We start from the raw sequence: 15368 nt of genomic DNA, 5'->3' as shown, positions 1-15368 counted from the left end.
GGGGGCTAAGGGTAACGGAAGTGGGAGATGAGGAGGAGCACCGTGAGCAAGTGCCACGATGTGTCCGAGCCACGACAGGCTCTTTACCCGGCACCATGTGGGGCCATGTCTGGAAATGGCCGCCAACTCGGGCCATGGAGAACTTTTAGAATTGTCAGTCACAGCACACTGCACTGCCTGCTGGGAATCTGCCAGGAGCAGGAGCTCTCATCAAACTTAGGAAAAAACATCCACATTTCTTAACACGGTCCCAGGGCGTGCCTGGTGTGGCCCAGCTGTACCTCCGGCCTCCGGGCAGGCGCTCCTCCCGGCCCCCCTTCTATTGTTGGACGGTGCCACCTGCTTGGCCCTGCCGCAGGGACTCGGCACTTCCTGTTCCCGGTTCCTCAGTGGCTGCTGCCTCCTTGTCTCCCAGACAGACTTCCCCTGACCTGCCTACGCCAGGCATCCCACGTCCATCCCGCCCCAGGGACTGCCTGTCCCACTGTCCAGTTACCACCTCCCTGGCACTTGCCACCACAGAGGACATGCTCTTGTGTATTATTTGTCTCCTAGGCCAGATATAAGCTTTCTAGGACAGGGAGTGTGTCTCTTGTTTAGTGCCTAACGGTCTGTATCTGCATAGGGAGCCACACACACGTGGATGGGTGGAAGGAAGGAAGGAAGGAGGGAGGGAGGGAGGGAAGGGAGGGAGGGAGGGAGGGAGGGAGGGAGGGAAAAAAGAAATAATAAAGACGAGAATAAAGACAGAAACTAAAGCAAAGAGACAGAAAGAAAGAAGAATAAAGAAAACGAGCGTGGAAGGTAGGAACAATAAGGAGAAGAGGGAGGTACTGTCTTGATTTTGGGATCACGGCCTGGGTTCAGAGCCCAGCTCTGCCAGGTACTAGCTCTTTGACCTTGAGCAAGTTACTAAGCCCTCTGCTCTTGTTTCCTGGTACTTAAATGAAAGGAATGTGAGCATCTCTCCGAAAAGAGCGTTTATTCAGTGAGCTAAGGCTGTACGTTAGTGTTCAGAGCAGTAAGGAGTAGTGTTACGTTTTATGGGCGAGGAGCCTGGAATCAGCAGGTTTACACATCTGAATGTCACACGGCCTCCAGGTGGCAGAGCCAGCATTTGAACCCGGGTTCTTCTAAAGGATCGGGGTGGCGGGCTTCCTCACGAAGTAGGAGGTGAGAGTGGGAAGGGCTTCTGTGGGGCAGGGGTTCCAGGGGGTCAGCACCAGCAGGAAGCCGTGCGACCCCATGGGCGCTGAGCTCCCACCAAGCCATCTGTCACCGAGATCTGTGGGCTGAGGTCACCTCGGAGGCGATCTCGACCCCAGGCCAGGCCCCCTCCGTTCCTGTCTTCCTGAGGGGTGGCAGGAGTGCTCAAGCTGCCCTCCTGTGGCCACACTGGGGGACCTGGAGTGCCTAGGACCACACCCCACCGCACGAGGCCCCTTGAGTTGGGTGACGGTGGGCAGACACTCTTCACCTCAGGCCGGGAGTGACTGGTGGACTGAGCCCGAGTCCCTGGGTGTCCCCGCCATGCTGACAACTCTGGTGGGAGCCACGCTCTGAGCTGCCCCCAGGCATGGCCCCCCCACCGCCCGTCAGGGGGTGCCCATGTTTGCCAGTTTTTCATATGAAGAGACAGCACTCGGGGAGGTCACACAGCTGGGCCCAATCCCTGCCCTGGGCGGCAATTTGAACACAGGTCCCCACTGTCCGGACCACTTGGCAGCCTCCCAGACTGAAGCTGGCCTTTTTAGCAGAGCAAAGGCATTAGTGCCGTTCCTTCCAGAAAGCTCCCCATCGCGCTCTGCCCAGCATGCGGGGAAGATGGCACCCCCCCTCTGCTCCATGCAACTGCTGCAGGCTGCAGCCCGGCGGGAGATGCTGCAGGTTCTGGTGTGTCCCTGTGCCCTCTCGCTGGGTGGTCCCAGGGGAGAGGTGGCCCCTCTGAGCCAGGGCAGGGGGAACTTAGCATCTGACTTCTGACTCAGGGCTTTTGGCTTTTGGGCAGTGGAAGCGCCATTGCTGGCCCCGCCTGGGGCAGCAGCTTGCGGGTCCACACCTGGTTGGAGGGTTCACTCCCCGGGCGGAGTCTCATCTCACAGGCAGCGAGTGCCGTGTGGGCTGCTGGCTCGCCCTGGAAACCTGCGCGCACACACGTGGCGGTGCGCTGAGAGGCCCAGGGTCTGGGGTCACACACCTGTGAGGTCCCATGAGTCCCAGCAGCCGTGGAGCTCCTGGCACTGGCTTTTACTCTTCCTTCCCTGGCCGTCCCCTGGGGCGTGGGTGCCGAGGCCCCGGGGCCGGGATGTGAGAGGCAGGGCCGCCGCAGGCCAGGGGAGGCTCTGCCAGTGCTGGAGCAACCCAGTGCTGGAGCCGGGGACACGCTCACCACCCAAGAGTAACACAATCCCCGCGGTAACTGTTCCTGTGGACAGACTCCAGGCCCAGGGGAGAGTTCCAGCAAAGCGGCTGACTTTACAGTCTTCCCTCCGTGTGGGATGTCTCTGCTGAGAAGGCCCAGGGATGCTGGCTACAACTCCCTTTTCACGGTTCCTCCTAGTTCTGTCCTGGGCCCCCGCCCCCACCCCAGGGAGTTTCTGGATGGGGAGTAAAAAAGAGGGTGGCCGGCGTAATCTGGGGGGTCTCCCCCTCCTGGCAGCATGCACATGCACGCACACGCCTGCTATCCCTCAAGCCTCTGGTCTGGTCCAGTCTGGTTCAAGGGGCCCTAGCTCTTAGTCCGAGGCCCCCAGAGGAGTGGTGGGAGGGCCGAGTGGGGAGCAGCTGTGTCTTCCGGCTCTGAAGGCGGGGGAGGAGATGGAGGGGGCCTGGGCAGCGGCAGCAGTTCAGGAGCCTGAGTTCGAAGTGGCCCTCTCCCGAGGTAGAAAGCCACACCCCTCCCCACCCTCACCCCAGAGCTTCAAGTGCCATGGCAGCTTGTCTGCCCGAATGACCAGCCCCAGGCTTGCTAGTGGCCATGGCAGAAGCTGGGTGTCTGCCTGGAGCCCTCCGTGTCTGTGCCTGGGTCAGGAGTATGGCCTCTGTCCTGGGCTCAGGATGTCCTGATTCTCTCTCTCGTGGCCCGAGTCGCCCTCCATTCCCCCCCCCCACCCCCCAGAGTCCATGGACAGCAGACCTGACCAGCAGTGGAAGGGTCAGCCAGGGGTTTGGAGCAACTCCGTGGGTGTGGCTGGTGACTCAGACAGCTGTGGCACTTCCAGGCTGCTGACGGCACAGCCAGGTGCTGTGGTCACTCAGCAGAAACAGATGTTTGCTGGCGCTGCTGATGCTCCTGGCTCGCACGGCCATCTCCACCCCGTGTCCCCTCAGAGCCCCGAACACGCATTGCTGCTGGTTTTAAGTGAGTTGCTCTGTGTGTGTCGGGGCAGGGGGGTGGGCACTGGGGGGAGACAGGGAGCAGCTTCCTGCACAAAGGACATCGTCTTGTCCAGTCTGGGGACCCCAGCCCAGGAACCTTCCGCAGTGCACCCTGGGGCAAGTTGCTCAGACCTGCGGGGCTGTCTTAGGTCACCTGGGCCACCCCTTCAGCCCCCATCTAAATCAGAATTAGCAAACGCCAGCCCCCTGGCCAAACCCACAGCCACCCACTTTCTTTGTAAGGCAAGTTTTTTTTACTGGAACACGGTCACACTTACTAAGTTTGTATCATCTCTGGATACTTTTGCACTGTGTCAGCTGACTTGAGCAGCCAAGATCATTGACCTTGTCCAGCCTGTAGATCCCGAAAGTATTCACCGTTTGGCCCTTGACTGAAAAAGACTGCCGACCTCTGGCCAGGCCTGCCGAGCTGGGTGGCGCTCTCTCCTGCCGCTGCCTGTGACCCTTCAGAAAGTTATTTCAGGTTTTGAAATCACATCTCTTCTGTATCTGCATCTGAGATGCATAATCATCCCTGTTGTAATGATGATGATTAAGGTAGAAGTTCTTCCTTCTTAGCCCAGAGAAGTGAGGATCTTTCGCCCCTTTGACCGCTGCTCTAGGCCATTGTCTCTGTGTAATAATGTGACTGCCTTTGGAATTGTGTAAGTTATTTTACCTTCTAACTGGACCCAGGGCCTTGTCTTTTGCCCGGCTGGGTTAAGACCAGGGACTGCCTTCTTTAAAGAGGCAGAGCTCGGTGGAAGCCTGGTCAAACCCAGCGTCTCCCGTCTCCCCGGGAAACCTCTGTTCTTCTGCTATCAAACGTGTGCATGGGCAGCTTTTCTCCCTCTGCACGGTACTTTTACATATTACTGTTTAGGTTAGTGAAAGCTGTTACTTACTGAGTATTTAATAATGCTGAGCCCAGTTGAATCCTCACAACAAGCGCCTCGGAGAGGTGTTCCTACTCTCTTTCCCCATTTTGCAGTGGAAGGACTGATACCCAGAGAGGTCAAGTCAGTTGCCCAGAGTCACACAGCGCAACTGTGCCAGTGTCAGGATTCAAACCCCAGGCGCGGAGGTCGGATTTCTACCGCTGCCCTATTTATACTGCCTCTCCATATATGTCCATTTACAGGTGATTTTACAGTGAGAGGCTTGGACAGACACTCCCTGGTACCCAACCCCCCAGCCCTGACAGGGCAGTTGGGCCCTCGTTGGTGGTAACTCCAGGATGAGCTCCCTTTGTTCTGGCCCCATCGCGGGGGGCGTGGTCTGCTGCCAGACCTTGGGAGCTCAGAGCCCCCCTCCAGATGGGATCCACCCCCTCACCACGAGAAGGGCCCCAGCACCACTTGGTGGGAGTGGAGGCTGGAGTGGAAGGCCCGGCTAGCTCAGGAAGCGTGGTGGGCCCCAGGACCCACGTTCAGAGACCTTGCTCCTGCCCACAGGAGGGGACATTGTCCCCTCGGAGAAGCTGGCTCTCAGAGAACCACAGCTACAGCTCTTGAGCAGCCCCTTCTCAGGCTGACCGAGGGGCAGAGACATCTGGCCAGGCTCCTGGCAGCAAAGGTACAGGGCCAGCCACTTGCAGCTACCGATGATGTGCACCGTGTGCAAGGCACCAGCCTCGAGGACGGAGTGTGGCCAGAGGTGTGCCTGCAGCCGAGCCCCTGCAGCAGCTGGTCTGCTCAGGAAATGAACAGATTATTCTGTTCCCTCCTGCGCTCTGGGTGTCACACCTGCCGGGGTGCAGGGTGTCATACCTGCCGGGGTGCAGGCTGTTCACAGCCTGCCTGTGAAACTCGTATCAGCGTTCTTGATGTGAGGCCAGATAAAGCTAAAAGCGTCCCATGTGAGACCCAGCTTGTGGCCTGGCCTCCCCCACCCCCTTCCTGTGGTCCTGTCCCTGCTTGTCAGGCAGCAAGCCGGGAACCGGGCTCCTGCAGACCCCTGGGTTACAGAGACCCCAGACAGTGACGACCACCGCCTCCTTGTATCTGATATGGGAGAGGCCCTGCAAAAACCCTATTGCGTTTTCTCTTACTGAATCCTCAGACGACCCCAGCACTATTCTTATTTTACAGAGAGGGGGAGTGGGGCCCAGAGAGGCTGTCACAGACCTGTAGTTAAATCTACAGAGTCCTAAAGCCTGGGCCCAAACCCAGTTACATTCCCTCCGGAGTCCCTGCAAGTGGACTTCCAATGCCCGGCCGCACAGGACTGGGCCCGGAAGCACGGCGTCGGTGCAGCAGCTGCAGCATTACTCTGCCCCGCAGGAAGCTGGGAGTGGAGACTCTCTCAGCCTGTGCTAAGTACCATTCCACAGAGACCCGGGGACCCGAGCCCAGGCTGGCTGGCTGGGCCCTGCGGGGTTCCTTCCTTTGGCTGCCTCTTCTTTGAGGTGCCCCCCTTTACCCCAAGGGCCTTCCTCTGCTGTCACTTGGAACTCCCCCACAGGCCCAGGCCTGCCCCTGGGGTGGGCTTCGCAAAACCAGGGGTGGAAAGGCACGTCAGGCCATTTCCGAGCTCAGCTCATTATGAATATTCCCTCGGACCCCCCGCAAGGGGTTCATGGTTCAGACAGAACTGGAGACTCACGTGGGTGGGTGCTTCTCCGTTTATGACCTGTCGCAGTGGCTGTCATGCAACCAGCTGGCTCTTGTGTCTCCCCTGCATTGCTTGTAAGATTAGCTTCATGGTCTGGTGCCCGTTTGACAAGTGGAATAATGGAGGAACAGGGATGGTTTCACGCTCTGTGCTTTCACACAGTTGAATATGTTTTTTATTCTATTTAAATTGTGCTCGTCCCACCCCTGTGCCACATTAGAACCTAGGGTTGTCTTTGACACTCAGTTCGAAGAGCCTGTCGTCTGAGCATCCTTCCTGGGTCCTAAATGGTCCTCACACCCTCCTGGTTCCCACAGAACTCTGACCTTGACCTTGTCTATTATAGCATTATTCACGATGCACTTGATTAGGAACTGTGAATGTTCAGTGCCTAGTTACCTACCGTATTTTGCCACGTATAATGCACACTTTTTTTGCCCCAATTTTTGAGGGAAAAATAGGGATGCGCATTATACATGGGCACAATGAGTACATACCATGGGTGTAATAATGGGTATAATAATCCCATCTATAATGCGCATAAAAACGTGGGTGTGCATTATACACAGCAAAATACAGGTGAGTCTTTCTTAGCACCGACCGTCTGGATGTGTCCTTCACAGCTGGTATGCGGGAGCCATCCAATATTTGCTGAATGAATGATTGAGCTTATTATGGTAAAAGTGTCTAAAGCCTTAGAGACCTGTTCATCTTCCCCCAGGCGCCTCTGATTAGCCCTTGCCTTTTTAGAAAGCGTATTCTATTTCAAAGCCATGACAGCCACGCCAGCAGCCCGACACCATCTGGACTTGGTGTGTTGGTGTGTGTTCTGTGTCACCAGCATGACGGTATTTGGTGTATGTGCCCGGGATCCGAGCCCCATGTTGCAGGGGAGAAAGCCGAGGCTCCGGGAGGTTAAGGACCACGCCCTCAGCCCTTCGAGGGGTATGGTGAGGACACTGTAGGTGGGGGCGCGGCGCTCCGTGTCCTCCCTCCCAACTTGCTGCCAGTCCCGCTGGGCGTGTTTTCCTCTGGACTTCCTCCTCCTTCTACCCAGAGGGCTAATTCCAAGTTCTCGCCAGTGCATCGTATCTAAAGAATGTTTGTCTCATTTGTTCATACCACAGAGTCCAGAACGGAAACAGCTCTCCATCCCAAAGACCGAGTCTCCAGAGGGCTACTACGAAGAGGCTGAGCCATATGACGTGTCCCTCAACGGTACATGCCGGGGCCAGGGCTGGGGCTCGGAGGGCGCCCGGGCACTTCCTGCAGAGGGGTGCCAGTGCTGGAAGCAGACTGGCAGCCCGGGCTGCTGTTACCAGCGAGCGTTGTCCAAGCTGAGAATTGGCCACGGAGCACTGAGCTTCCTGTTCTACTGGGGAGCTGAGACCCACCGCAGACCCAGCCCGCCTGCAAGGAGGGGTCAGTGTGGTCCACAGGAGCTGGCTTATGTGCCTGATGCTGCCCGTGTTCCCGCCTGGGTGTGGCTGGATTCAGCACAGAAACATGTCAGGACACAGGTGTGCTGCCGAAGGGGCCCCAGGACCTCGGGAGCCAGGGCAGTGTGGCCAGGCCGAGCCTGAGCCCGGTCCCCAGGGCTCTCTCACTGGACCAGGAGTTACTGGCTGGCCCCTACGTGCCGAGCACACTTCCGGGAGTCGGGAACTCGGGGGGCCAGAGAGCTCGGCAGGGAGACAACAAAGAAGCATGGGGTGTGTCAGGCGATGATGAAGATGGAAAGCAGTGGAGGCTGGGGTGCAGCGGGAGGGGGCTGTGATGCGTTAGACAGGGAAGGCCCCTCTGGTAGCCTGACCATCAGTGAAGCAGGAAGTGGATGGGGCAGAAAACGGCAGGAAAAGCTTTCCTGACAGCACAGCACGTGCAAAGGCCCCGAGGCAGGGGAGCTCTGGGCGTGTCTGAGGACTAGCAAGGAGGCCTGAGGAGCCAGAGCAGGTGAGGGGGGAGGGGGCGGGGAGAAATGGGGGGTGGGGATGCTGGAGTCAGCGGCAAACCACGGCGAGGACTGGCTTCTCTCCAAATGAGACTGGAGGGTCGCTCGGCGGCTGATCTGGGTGTTTGAAGGATCATCTGTGCTATGGGGTGGGGCCCCCACTGGGGCCGTCTGTCCTTGGCCAGTGGTTCGCAGCCTGAGGGAGTCACATCAGCAATGCTCTCGGTGTGGGAACTCTTTAACCTGGAAAGGCCCCAAAGGTTCTGGAAGAAGGAGATGGTCGTGACCTCCTCTAGGCCGCTGGACCCTGGTCCTCCCACTGTCCCCTTCTTACCTCCTTCCCTTTCCTTCCTCTGAAGGGGAAGGTCTTTGAACTCATGGAGCCATGTGCAGATGTACGAGACAAGGGTCCGTCCCTGGTGAGGGGACAGACTGACAGGGGCGTTGTTGGTTCCATAGAGAGTGGGACTGGGACCGGGGGTGGGACGGGACGTGTCGCTTGGAGGCAGGTAAGAGGAGCCTTCTCTGCCTTCACACTTCACCTGCCACCCTCAGCCCCAGGAACTGTGTGGGAGGTAAGGACCTGTTTTGGTCCAAGGTTATTTTCTGCTAAGAAGCTGGCTTGGTGAGCAGAGGTCACTTGGCTTGAATTCACTGAGTATACGAGATGTTTTGGGGTCGCCAGCCAGGCTGTGATTTCAGGGCAGAGCTGAGGGTGTGGCAGCTGTCTGGCCGTGTCTGGAAGGAGGAAGAAGTGACTCACCATGGTGGGTACCTCACCTCCATAGCACCTGAAGCGCAGGGCGCTCTCTCGGGCGTGGCCTGTGCCAGCTGGGGCCTGCCTCCCAGACGCTCCCGGGAGCCTCTCTGTGGGGCAGACACCACGTCCCGACACAAACAAGGGCTCGGAAGGACCTACTGCTTGGCGTCTGTCTCTGGACTGCGAATGCATACCGGGGGTCATCCCCAAGGCAGCAAGGGGGTGAGAAGATGCCAGGTTGCCTCTCCTCTCCTGCCAGGACAAGGACCAAGGGGGATATGGGGAGAGCTGGCCACACCTGTCACACAGGTGGCTTTCCTTGTGATAGGAGCCAGCCTGCTCTCAGCTCCTGTCTGTCGTCCCCACACCTGTTTAAATAGTGAGACGTACAGGTCACGAGAGGAGCGGCGGCCGTTGGCCGTCAGCCCCTTGTTCTAGTTCGTTGGCCTGCTGTGATTTTGCTGACTTCCCGCCAAGGGCCCCTGTCTTGGTTTCTCGTCCTGCTGTGTCAGCACCGTCCCCACACTGCCGCCCGGGGTCAGAGTCCTCTCTCCCAGTAAAACTTCCGGAAGCGCCCTGATGGCCCGGGCAGCGGATAAGCGTGTCTGACCCGCTTGCCCGAGACCTCAGCTCCTTCTCTGATGTCGTCTGCTGCTGGGGCGACAGCTGCTCTGGCAGGTCACCCCCTTTCGGTTCATGGGAACGCGGTACCAGTCTGCTTCCCATGCACGGGCAGCTCAGCGTGGTGCTACTGGCCTGCAGGTGGTGCGGGTGCCCAGGCTCCTTCCAGCGTGGGCTCGGCCACCCTCTGAGGCCGTAGAATCCTCTGCGAAGAGAGAGAGCAGAGAACCCCTGTGTGCTTCTTACATGCGACAGCCACAAGCGACACGCACCCACCCGCACTCCTCTGGGGGCGAGTCGTCACGTGGTCTCTGCATGCGAAGGGGCTGGGACGTGAAGTCCTCGATGGGCGGGGCCTCTCCGGACAAGCCCTCGCCTCCAGCAGGAAAGCACTAACATCTGGTGGCGGGCAGCCACTCCTCCTCACCTGGGTGTCTCCCGGTGTCTCCCTCCTGGGGCTGTCCCCTTCGTCTTGTCTCTAGCTTGCCTTTGTCTGTGCTTCTGGATTTCACACAGGTCCTTCTGGCAGAGGTCCCCCCACTGGAGTCCCCAGATGGGTGCAGGTGCCCGAAGGAGTCATTTACGCCACCATCACCTTGGGTACTGCTAGTCCCCAGAGCTGCAATGCCCGAGACTCTGCGCCTGCTGCCTGGCTCTCAGGGACAGGGTGCATGTCCCAAGCGTGGCCACTGCTCTCTTCCTGTCCTCGTGCCTGGCTCCTGCATGCCGTGTGTCACCCTGCCACACCCCCGCCTGCAGCGTCCGATCGATCGCGAGGCTGAAGGAACTCACTGTCGCTTGGTGGCTCTGCCCCCTGTGCCCGAAGTCAGGTTACAGCACACAGTGGGGACTGCAGATGTGGGGACCGAGTTACCTGACGTCCCTGCCTTTCACCTCTGTTCACCCTGCGACCCCTGGAAGCCAAGTTTCTGCTGAAAAAATACCCCCCGTTCACGGCAGTGCTGTGATTGCTTTTAGGGAGAAATAAAATTAATACACTGGCCCTAAATTTCCTCCAAGCTGCTCCGGGTAGCTTGAGTACTGTGATGAGCTGTTTCTTCCCAGTCAGTCAGCTTCCCCTTGGCCCTGGAGGGGGCCGGGCAGGTGCTGGATTTCTCCTCGGAACACGTGGGGTGGCCCCAGAAGCGCAGAACAGCAAGGGGCTGGGCCGCTTTCCTCACACTGAACTCCGTAGCCTCCCACTTTAATTTTCAGATTTTATTTACTTATTTTTAGAGAAAGGGGAAGGGAGGGATAGAGAGGGAGAGAAACATCAGTGTGTGGTTGCCTCTGGCACACCCCCTACCGGGGAACCTGGCCTGAAACCCAGGCATGTGTCCTGACTGAGAATCGAACCAGCGACCCTTCGGTTTGCAGGCCTGTGCTCAATCCACTGAGCCACACCAGCTGAGGCCCACATTAATTTTTGTTACCGAAGGAGGTGTCCCAGTGACATTGCCTCTTTCTTCTTACTTCACTTCCTGTACAGATGACAACAGTCCTGACAGTGAGGACTTTTCAAAATAAATCCCCCTGCCACCTCAGATCAACTACTCTGAATTCTCCCTGCTGGCATTCAGTCCCGATCCACATCGCTCTTACAATGTCAAGTGCGCCTTCTCGCTCCCCGTCACAGTCCCCAAGTGCGCTGAGCTGCAGCACAGTTCTCAGACTTCCCACTGATGGTCGTGGCGTGTGCAGCTCGAACCATACTCTCCCCATCCTCTCCTGCCGGCTGCTAGATTGCTTGAGTGAATATCTTAATGCATGTAACCTTCCCCCTTCCTTCCTTTTTGAAAAGCTAGTTTCCGAAGATAAACTGCCAGGACCGGGATTACTGGGTCGAAGGGCACGGGTGTTTTTACGGCCCTTGAATCAACAGGCTGCCAGACTCTTTCCTGAGGGGCTCGTGTTCCCTGCCGTGACCGCCAGCAGTAGGAGAGTTCAGGGCCCCCCGCTGGGCAGCGCCGCTGTTTCCAGCCTTTGCTTGCTTGACAGGTATAAAATTTAGAAGCATGTAAACAACCGAGAGCACGTTTTCATTGGCACTGTAGCTCAAATAACTGTGGCAGTGGCCTCGTTCCGTTTCCTACATTCAAATTCAAACGTGGCTGTTTTCTTAGGATGCAGGAACCTAGCCACGCAGGTAACGGAAGGAAGGGAAGGCAGGGGCCCAAGACATGCTTCTTTCCTGAAGGGTGTCACAGGGGAGGAGAGAGGATTCACCCACCCTGACTCCAGGAGACAGAACATGTCTGTAGAAGTCACGGGGAAGTAGATGATGGGCCCACTTTCTCACCGTCAGAGCTGCTAAAGTAATGGAAGCAAGTGTATGGTAGTGAGCTCCCTGTCCATTCAGGAATTCAAGGAGAGACTGGAACAGCATCAAGGTTACAATAGACAGGATTCCTGTGCTAAGCCATGGTTTGGACCAGGGATCCTGGTGTTCTCTGTGTTCTGCTTCTTGGGTTTTGTTTTGTTTTTTATTGAAACTTCCTTTTCTCTTCACCTAGTTTTCGTTTCAGCCTCCAATAACGCCTGGAGAACAGAGCAGGTCTTGCGGGGTAGAGGGGGCAGGCACTGAGGCATGTGGGGTGTGCCTAGGTTTGGGTCCCGTTTGTGCCTGGTGAGCCTTGGGAGTCTTTGGAACAGAAAGCAGACGCGAGGTTGGCCCGTCACCCAGGGGTGGAGGAAGCGTGTGAGCTGGGGGACAGGCGGGGGGCGCAGAGCTCGTGCCAGGAGGTGTTCGGTGGGAGGGAAAGAGAACGCGGTCCATGGAGCCTGGAGATGGATTTTTTTAAAGGTTATGACTAGGAGGGGGGCACTGAGGAATGAATGGCAAGACGGCCCCTCCCCCTGAAGGCCATTTCCTGCCATGGTTTATTTTGCCTTTGGTTTCCCTGGAGCCACACCCCCATGCGACTCCTAGGACAGACCCAGGGGTGGACCAGGCCCCGCCGGGCAGGCGGCTGGCCACGTGCCTGGCTCTGGGCTCAGATGGTGACCCCTTCCCTCTGGCCACTTAGAATGACCGAGCGCCGGGCTCAGGAAGACCCTCACCCCACCGCTCACCCTTCCAGTGAGGAAGCAGAGACCCCGAGCGGGGGCCTGGCCTTCCCCAGAGCCTCAGTCGGTCCGTCAGAGGGCAGTGCCTTCTCAGGCGTCTCTGGAATCGGGGATGACAGGATTAGAGGAGGAAAAGGGAAAGACCTCTGGTTTTAAGATATTTGTATATGTGGCCAGAGACAGTGACATCCCAGAAGCTTCGCCTGGGTCTGTGGTCGGCAGCTGCGGGGCTGGTTCAAGGTCAGAGAGAGGAAGGTGGATGGGGCCCGGGGGCCAGTGGCTGCTCCTGCCTGCTGCCTGCTCCCCTCCCTTCTGAACAAACGAGCATGTTCGGGAGCATCCCCTGCCCTGCCCTGCCCTGCCCTGCCTTGCGCTGCGCTGCCCGGCAGGGACGCGGGGATGTGACCAAGCGGGTCTGCCTTGCAGAGGACGGCGAGGCCGTGAGCAGCTCCTACGAGTCCTACGACGAGGACGAGAGCAGCAAGGGCAAGTCGGCCCCCCACCAGTGGCCGTCTCCCGAGGCCGGCATCGAGCTCATGCGTGACGCCCGCATCTGCGCCTTCCTGTGGCGCAAGAAGTGGCTGGGGCAGTGGGCCAAGCAGCTCTGCGTCATCAAGGACACCAGACTCCTGGTCAGTTGGTCTCGTGTCGTGTTCAGGTCTCTCTTTTGGAGGGTGGGGCGCAAGGGGGGAGGAGGGGATGGTCTCTAATACCAGGTGGTCAGATCCTTTTATATCAGATCTCCATCACTCCCTAACTCTGAAATTGTATGTACAATTCTGCAGGCATGAACGAATGTTTTTTTTTTTTTAACTTGGTTTCTATGGTTTATTGCCCCCAAAATTAATTAAATCTAAAAAATCTGATTAACCTTCTAGGAATGTGCCTTTTCTGAACTAGAAAAGTCTAGTTGTTTTCCTTAGACTCTCAGAAGGGGACTGCGGTAACCACCTCCCCTCCCTCCCTTCCCATGCCACCCCCCATTTTTCCAGGGGCCTTCTTGTCGCCTGATCTGACAGCCAGTTCTTGCTTCCGTCCTGGCCACTGGAGGTTGTGGGTGGAGTCCCCTGCCCCACCCCAGCTCTGACTGCTGTCTTCGTGCAGCGTGAGCTCCCAGGTTAGGGGTCTTCTCCGAAGTCACAATAACATTTGCATTACTGAGCCTAAGACAAGACCCGTAAAGGAATCGGAAGATACCATTCTGACCACTGTCCTGTTTCCTGTTGTTTTAAGTTAAATTCACAGTCGTATGTCCTGCTCAGAGTGGCATGGCACCATTGTAAGTGCCCTTCCTTCCCTGGTTACAGGGTGCCCTGCTCTGTGCAGGTGGTCCCCCAGGTGATCCTGTGAGGACCCCCCTTGTCCACCTGAGAAGCCGAGGGGCACGATTTTTTCTCCGGTAGAAGAAAGTCCCCTCCTTTCTTTGCTGACGACATCATCTCCCTAGCTAAGCAGAGGATAACCCTAGTCCTCATTCCCTATGGACCCCCTCCTGGGGGGAGCTGAGCAAGAAATTCGGAGAGGAGAGATGGGACAAGCGTGTTCCACCCCGGACACATGAGTGTCGCCCCCAGGGGACACGTCTCAGCAGCCAGCCCAGGCCTGCAGTGAGATGAGGGCTGCCCGGAGAAGCAGGTCCTGGGCATCAGCCCCGGCTGAGGCCGGAGAGGAGGAGGCTGTCGGGGCTCGGAGACAGCCTGCCTGGTCTGACGCTGAGACCCAGCTGCCGATGTCGGAGGTCACGGTCCTGCACTGGGGCGTCCGGCCCTTTGGTTCTGCTGGGCAGAGCCCGGCTCCCAGTGGGTCCCGCCATGCCCGGCGGCCCCTCCTCCGCAGGCCCTGGCAAGGCCCGGCACCCCTGCAACGCAACCTCTCGTCTCTCTCCCTCCAGTGTTACAAATCCTCCAAGGACCACAGCCCCCAGCTGGACGTGAACCTGCTGGGCAGCAGCGTCGTCCACAAGGAGAAGCAGGTGCGGAAGAAGGAGCACAAGCTGAAGATCACGCCGATGAACGCCGACGTCATCGTCCTGGGCCTGCAGAGCAAGGACCAGGCTGAGCAGTGGCTCCGGGTGAGGAGGGCGCCCCCAGGTGGCTGGGAGGCGGACCTGCTTCCCGTCAGGGTTCCCAGGGTCACGGGGTTGGAGGGGGGATGGCTGAAGTTCTGGCTCCCCGGCTCCCCACAACAGGGACGGATGCCGTCGAGGGTCAGGGTCTGCGATCCGGTTCCCAGAGCCTCCTGCCTTGTGAGCGGCAGCCGCCAGTCTCAGGGAGGTGGGCCGCAGACCCCGCTGCCAGCTGCGCATCCTTCTCGGTCACCTGGACTTCGGGCTCCAGTTGAAATCGTTTTGTTTTCTGTCTCCTAATGAGCATCAGCAGCCTCTTTATTAAACAACAGACGTGGCTGCCACTTGTTAAGTGCCTGCGCCGTGGGCCACGCACTTCTAACAGATGTGACCCACTCAACCACATGTAGGGAACTGAGCCACATGGATGTCCCCACGTTGGAACGGAGAATAGGGCTAAGAGGGAGGAGGGACCGAGGAAGGTCAGCTGGTGAGTGAGTGGCAGCATCAGGGTTCAAACCTAGAACCCTCCAACCGCAGGCCGGTGTTCTGCCTACACAAACCATGCCGTGGCCCCTGAAACAGAGCACCTGGGAGGGCCCACCTGCCCTGTGTTGTTAAAGATGAGCTTGACGATTCCGGAAGGTATAAGGTTTGCGGCAAGAAGGGGCCCACAGTTGCTGAGGGGTCTCCAAACCCAGCAGGTCCCCTGGGAGGCCAGAGAGAGCCCAAGAGGCCCCTTCCCCACCCTTCCTGCCCCCCCTCCCTCACGGCCACGTGGACGAGTTTCCAGTGCAGGAGCGTCACACCTGCCTCCCTCCGCCATCCCTGCACACGCACACACGCTTGCATTGCATGAGTACCTGCAGACACACACATTCGCATGCACACACGTGCATGTGCGCGCACACACA

At 58.2% G+C, this 15368-nt stretch overlaps 1 protein-coding gene across 9 annotated transcripts in view; it reads left to right on the top strand.

The window, feature by feature from the left end:
* Positions 1–15368, top strand: part of AFAP1L2 (actin filament associated protein 1 like 2) — a 92952-nt gene that overhangs the window by 64682 nt on the left and 12902 nt on the right. For 5 of the 9 annotated variants that reach the window (XM_028513874.2, XM_036027335.1, XM_036027334.1 and 2 more), the window contains 4 exons: positions 7119–7209; positions 9840–9923; positions 12816–13021; positions 14281–14460. In XM_028513874.2, coding sequence (XP_028369675.1) covers positions 7119–7209; positions 9840–9923; positions 12816–13021; positions 14281–14460 — 561 coding nt within the window. The remainder of the gene's footprint in view (positions 1–7118; positions 7210–9839; positions 9924–12815; positions 13022–14280; positions 14461–15368) is intronic. The other 4 variants (XM_028513879.2, XM_028513878.2, XM_036027337.1 and 1 more) reach the window with 1 other exon arrangement.

The sequence above is a fragment of the Phyllostomus discolor genome, chromosome 5, assembly GCF_004126475.2.
Source record: "Phyllostomus discolor isolate MPI-MPIP mPhyDis1 chromosome 5, mPhyDis1.pri.v3, whole genome shotgun sequence".
NCBI lineage: Eukaryota > Metazoa > Chordata > Mammalia > Chiroptera > Phyllostomidae > Phyllostomus > Phyllostomus discolor.
Note: the sequence above shows the minus strand (reverse complement) of the source record. Positions and strands in the feature narration are given on the sequence as shown.